Raw genomic sequence first — 5,652 nt, forward strand, 5'->3', positions numbered from 1 at the left:
TTTTTAAAAAGAACTTGAGGTTCCATTTTTGTTGATGTTTTCACTTACTGGTCGAACTTTGTGTGGGGTCAGCGTTTTCGCCAGTCACACGGCTGCGGGAGCCTCCCAGCCCTGTCCCTGGGGGTGGGGAGAGGGGCGCGGGGGGCTGGCTCCTGGGGGGGCCCCGCCCATTGCGGAGCGTCTTCCTCTCTCGCTCGGTTACCCGGGGCTGCGGCGGCGAGGGAGGCCCTGGGCCGGTGCGGGGAGAGGAAGCGCAGCCTTCCGAGTAGGGGAGGCGGCGAGGCGGGGGGGGACTGCAGCACCGCCTCCGTTCCCGTTCTTCACCGGGGGTGCGGGGTGCCTGGCATGGGGTTGGACAAAGGGTTGAGAGCCGGCTGGCCCCCGGGCCCCAGGCCGTGGATGAGCACGCGGGGCACCAGGGGCCGCTGCAGCTGCGGGTGGGGTGCGGGGGGAGTCCGGTACATGCTGCTGTACATGGCGGCGGCGGCCGCGGCGGCGGTGGTGCTGTCCATGCTGCCCAGCAGGCTCGGGTGGTAGAAGTAGGGCGACGGGAACATCCGCTGCAGGGCCGAGTAGTTCCCCGCCTCGGCCAGCAGCTCCAGGCCCACCGCCGTCTGCCGCTTCCACTTGGTCCTGCAAAAGAGCGGACGTGCACGCACCCGCGGCCGGGCGCACGGCCCGGGCACCGCGTCCCCTCTCTGCCCTCTCCCGCCTTCTCCTGCGGGGGGACCGGAGGCCGGGAGAGCTCCGAGAACCCGGAATGAACCGCATCTCCTAACACCTCCCCCAACACACACACACACACACACACACACACACACACACACACATACATGCACACACACACGCACACACCACCCTCTTCTCAGCATCCAAGTCAGTTTCTTCAACAACTACACCTTCAGTGGCTGCGACATTCGCCAAACGAAACTCTACGAGCTCCGCCGCCCTTTCCTGGCCCTCTGCCCTCCTGCTGCCCCCACCCCTCGCAGTTTGGGTGCCTCCTGAAACTTTCCTGGCGGCCAGCGAAGACCACAGTTTCTGTGGGCCGCCTTCTCCAATTCCCTCCTCCTCCAATTCCCTTTCCCAGCCCGTGGCTCCCCAGCAGCCCCGGAGGGCCCGCTCTCCGCCCCTCCCCCCTTCTCCTGGCCGGGGGAGCAGAACCGGTCAACAAAGGGACGCAGAGACCCCTGAGCCGGGGACCCTGGCCCTTCTCCGTCCCGGGGGGGGGGGGGGGGGGTGGAGGTACGTCTCTCTAATCAACCGGACAGGACCTTACGGCAGGCAGGGGACTTAGGGTGGGGAAGGCGGCCACCGGGTTTCCGAACGGGGGATTCGTTCGAGGGAGGGCTCTCCCCTGGGGTCAGTACCTCCGGGCCATTCTGGGAGGGGGGAATGCTTTTCCAGATCTGGTCCCCTCAGAGAGAGGGAGTAACAATTAAAACCCGGGATCCGCTTCTCTCCCTCTCCTCCCTCCCCCGCTGCACCTCTGTGAAGAAGAAGAAGAGAGCAGGCCTTTGCTCAAATGCCACACGAAGGAACTCGGGGCTGGTGGGCCGCCCGTACCCAGCGGCTCCAGCCAAATTAATAAACATGTCGCCCATTTTAAATTGGCTACAAATGACACTAATGTTTTCCGACAGAATTGGGGTGGCTGAAACCGTATGTAATGAGACAGAAAATTATGGTAAAGATGACAACGGGGTGGGCATTTCCAACCACTCTTATGGACGATTAAAACACAAACGAGAGCAAAGGAGGGGGAGAGAGAAAAAAAATCGAGACAAGGCAGACAACTGCCCGGCTTGGAAACACACTCTAACCTCGGCCTCAGGTTGCCTGGGTTCCCTCTGCAGTTCGGGGCCTGCAAGCTCTGCCGGCCCCTTTCCCAATTTCCCCCACAAGGTTCCAGGTGAGCTCTGAGGCGCCGGTGCAGGGAGCAGATACTCAGGCTGGATGCTTGGCCAGCTGCCCCCTTCTCCTGCCTGCTGCTGCCCACCTTACCTCCCCTGGCTGCCTCACAGGCCCAGGCCAGGACACGGAAGCTGAGGCCAGAGGGGCAGTTCTTCCCAGACCGAAATAGCTAGGACGTGTGGCCAGCTACAGACATTCAGAAGCAGCCTGGGGCAGGCCCAAAGGGTGCACCTCGCATGCTCTGCCAGCCTGAGCGTCAGCTGCCCAGATGTCTCAATTTGAGAAGGTGGGGCCTCACTGACTTGGGGACAAAGTGGGGGGAATTCCAACCACTCGGATGTGAGAGTGAAAGTAGCACATATGTTAAGACACTTAGAGGTGCAAAACTCCCTAAACTCCAGCGGCTCCTCAACAGCTCTTTCCTTGGGGGGGAGTGGCTAATCCCTGCCCCTGCTTGAAAGCCCCCAAGTGACCACTCCAAGCCCTCTGAGTCCCTTCTTTTCTCCCAAGGCCAGGAGAAAAGATGGGTGCTCTGGTCACAGCCTGGATGACCAGACGCTTTGCTCCCACACACAGCCTCCCTTACCTGCGGTTCTGGTACCAGGTCTTGACCTGGGTGTCAGTGAGGTTGAGCGAAGCTGCCAGGTCCATGCGGTCCTGCACGCTCAGGTACTTCTGCCGCTCAAAGCTACGCTCCAGTTGATTGAGCTGGTGGTCAGAAAAAGCCGTCCTGGCTTTGCGAGGCTTTTTGGCTCTCACAGGGGGACTCTCTCGGCTACTCGTAATCTCCCGGTCTCCTTCCTCCTTTGTTCCTGCGATAGAAACCCAGACACAGTTTAGTAAAGTAACCTGGACGAGGGGAGGGTGGCGTGTCCTTCTGGCACACACTTCCACATTCCCAAGCCAGTGGCTGGTCCCCGGGGACTGTTCTCTGCCACTGTTCTTACCCGCATACTTGGGCCTCAGCCAGGAATGGAAAAAGAGGACCAATTTCTGGGTAAGGAGTGTGGAGCCTTGTGCGGACTTTCCAAAAGGGTTCTAAAAGGGTATCTGATCTCCCCGCCTTTGAAATTTAAAAGAAATGAAAAAAAACTTTACAATCAAGGGTCCTTTTGTTATTGTTTCCTTGCTGGAGGGGGGGGGGGGGAGGGAAGATCCTGTCCCTTTCCTGTATTATCTTTCACTAAAGATTATTATTTTTTTCTGATTTGATAGTTTTCAAAAGGTCTTTCTGCTGTGTGTGTGTGTGTGTGTGTGTGTGTGTGTGTGTGTGTGTTTTGAGGAGGGGGCACCTTTTTCATTTCACGTTTTCTGTTTACTCAAAGTCATAGGCATTTGTTTTCCTTTTTCAGGTGCACTTGGGAAACGTTGGACTCAAGCTCTCTGCAGCTGCTTGCATCAGGTCTTTTAAAGCTTCAGAAAGAATGTGTCACCCAGACCCCGAGCTGAGCTCAAAACCACTGAGCCCATTCCGGTGACAGCCCAGAGATTTCCGGATTCCATTTGTCAACTTTGGTTTTTTACTGAAATGCTGGGAAATCGATATGTCAATCCCTCTCTGCTTGTACCCGTTTTTGCTGTGCTCCTTGATCTTCCCTGCAGGAAGAACAATAATCTCTCTAATTGACCCACTGGGGAGGTTGGTGCACGCAAAAATCGCAGGACCAGACTGTACATCTGTTTGGGGCACTATTATGCTAATGCTGTAATAGTAAAATGAGGAGCCAACATCCCATCTTCCAGACAGTCAGCACACATCTTTCCCAAAGATGGCAAAGATTAATATTAGTAGTAGTCGTAATAACAATAATAATAATAAACAACTTAGTAAAGGGAAAAAAACTTTCCTTTTATGTTAAAAGTCTTTTGCCATAAAGACCAGAACACTTATGAAATTGTATGAAAAAGGGAGCTGAAAGACAATTTCAATTTCCATCTTCGGATATTACAAAAATAAATAAATTCAATTCCATAAATTTTACTTTTATAAATTCTAACCCCCCCCCCCAATTACTAATAAAGAGCCAGAAATCTTACTAAAATGCAGATATTCGTTTGGGGGCATCGGGTAAGAAGGGTGTTTTAAAAACACTGAAAAACTGATGATAACATTTTACCTTGTGAACGTCCCTATGTAAACCACGATCTAATATTTTTGTAAGTTGCTCTATTAATCAACTCGGAAATTCTTCCTTTGTTAAGTCTGATCATTCCTGTGGTGGTGCTTAGAAAACATGGTGTGTATGGGGGGATGAAATAATTTTCGTTAAGTAGTCAGTACCACGTTGTGATCACACCCCAAGACACCAACTAGCTAAGCGGGTTTCTCTCTCCCAGTCTCCCTATTCCCACTCACAAGGTCTCTGGCTGGAAAAACCTCAAGTCCTTCCCGTAAGATCACCTCCGCCGCTGGCCCCTTCCTAATAAATTAAAATTAAGTAAAGCCACGAAAGAAGGTGGATGTCGGTGTGGGTTGAGAGGCAGAGATGTGACAATAAACAGAACTTCGGCCCGGCCGGGTCCTCCCTCCCGCCTGCGCGTTTGGACTGTGGCGGCGACCTGGCCAGCGAAGAAGCCGGAATAGCTCCCCGTCCGAGCCATCAGCCATCGGCGGGAGACCGCAGGGGAGACGCGGAACCCGCCGGAGGAGCGGGACGGCCGAGGCAGCCGAGGCCGCGCGACTCACCGTGGCATTTGACGTCGCCCTGGGAATCCTCCCGCTTGTCCAGTTTGGCTTTGCTGTCCTCCTGCTCCAGCTTTGGCCGGAAGCTCTCGTGCGCGGCGGCGCCCTCCTGCTTCGGGGTGTGGTGGGGAGAGGAGACGCTGGTGCTGTAGGGCGCGCACGCCGCCAGAGGTTTGCTGTCGCCCAGGATGTCCTTGATTAAAAAGGAAGAGGTGGAAGTCCGCGGGGCTGAGGCGGCCGAGCCCAGCTGCTGCGCGGGCGGCGGCGGCGGCGGCTGCGGCGGCGAAGGCTGCAAACTTTGCGCGGGGGCCGCGGCGGGCGGCGGCGGCGGCGGCTGGCTGTGGTGCAGGTGGTGGTGGTGCGGGGGCCCGTCCGCCACCAGATGCGGCTCCGGGGGCTCCATGGTGACCGAGATGGGAGAGGAAGGCGCCGTTCCTACGGTGTCGATCTCGGAACAGGGGGACGGGGTGGCCTGACTCCTAAAATCCGCGGTCCTCGCCTCGCCGAGCGGGCGGAAATCTCCATTCATCATGCCGGGGCTGCCCGAACTGGCACTGGACAGAATCGTGTCTATCCCAAAACTCGACCCGCTGGCCCCTTCCATTGTTGTCATTCCTACATGAGGTCCACGCCACTCCGCCGCTCCGCAGCCGCCCCGACAAAGCAGAGGAAGCTATCGACCGCAAAACAAAATAAACACTGAGCAGTGTTGTCGCCGCTTAAAAAAATAAAAATAAAAAAAGTGGGGAGGGGAGGGAAGGAAGGATACTTGGGAGGTGGCGATCGGTGGACAGTTTCGACACAACTTTTCCCCCCTTATGCAAAAAGCAGGGGTGGGGAGACGGGGAGACTGGGGCAAAGTTACAAAAATGGTTGCGGAGGCCTGGGGCTCGCGCATGGGGGGCGGCGGCGGCGGCGGCGCGAGGGACCCGGGCGGAGACGCAGGCGACAGGAGGGGACCCCCTGAAGCCGCCGCGCCGCCGCTGCCGCTGCCGCTGCCGCTGCCGCCCGGGTCTGCTCCCCGCCTGGCACCAGGCGGCAGCGGCGGCGGCGGA

General features: G+C 57.1%; 1 protein-coding gene across 1 annotated transcript; it reads right to left on the bottom strand.

Moving 5' to 3' along the window:
• Positions 1-320: 320 nt before the first annotated feature.
• BARHL2 (BarH like homeobox 2) lies at positions 321-5,210 on the bottom strand. Its single transcript, XM_008154710.3, has 3 exons — positions 4,601-5,210; positions 2,501-2,726; positions 321-633 (listed from the first exon to the last, which is right to left on the bottom strand). Exons 1-3 carry the CDS (start codon positions 5,208-5,210, stop codon positions 321-323), a joined length of 1,149 nt encoding a protein of 382 aa, XP_008152932.2.
• Between the last annotated feature and the right edge of the window lie 442 nt (positions 5,211-5,652).

This window comes from Eptesicus fuscus, chromosome 9 (assembly GCF_027574615.1).
Source record: "Eptesicus fuscus isolate TK198812 chromosome 9, DD_ASM_mEF_20220401, whole genome shotgun sequence".
Taxonomy (NCBI): domain Eukaryota; kingdom Metazoa; phylum Chordata; class Mammalia; order Chiroptera; family Vespertilionidae; genus Eptesicus; species Eptesicus fuscus.

What these genes read in the sequence shown, in the direction of transcription:
- BARHL2 (XM_008154710.3), bottom strand. Translation starts at nt 5,210, where the DNA reads ATGACAACAATGGAAGGGGCCAGCGGGTCGAGTTTTGGGATAGACACG. An exon ending in GGGCGACGTCAAATGCCACG is followed by an intron (nt 2,727 to 4,600) that starts GTGAGTCGCGCG and finishes TTTCTATCGCAG; the next exon opens with GAACAAAGGAGGAAGGAGAC. An exon ending in ACCTGGTACCAGAACCGCAG is followed by an intron (nt 634 to 2,500) that starts GTAAGGGAGGCT and finishes GCTCTTTTGCAG; the next exon opens with GACCAAGTGGAAGCGGCAGA.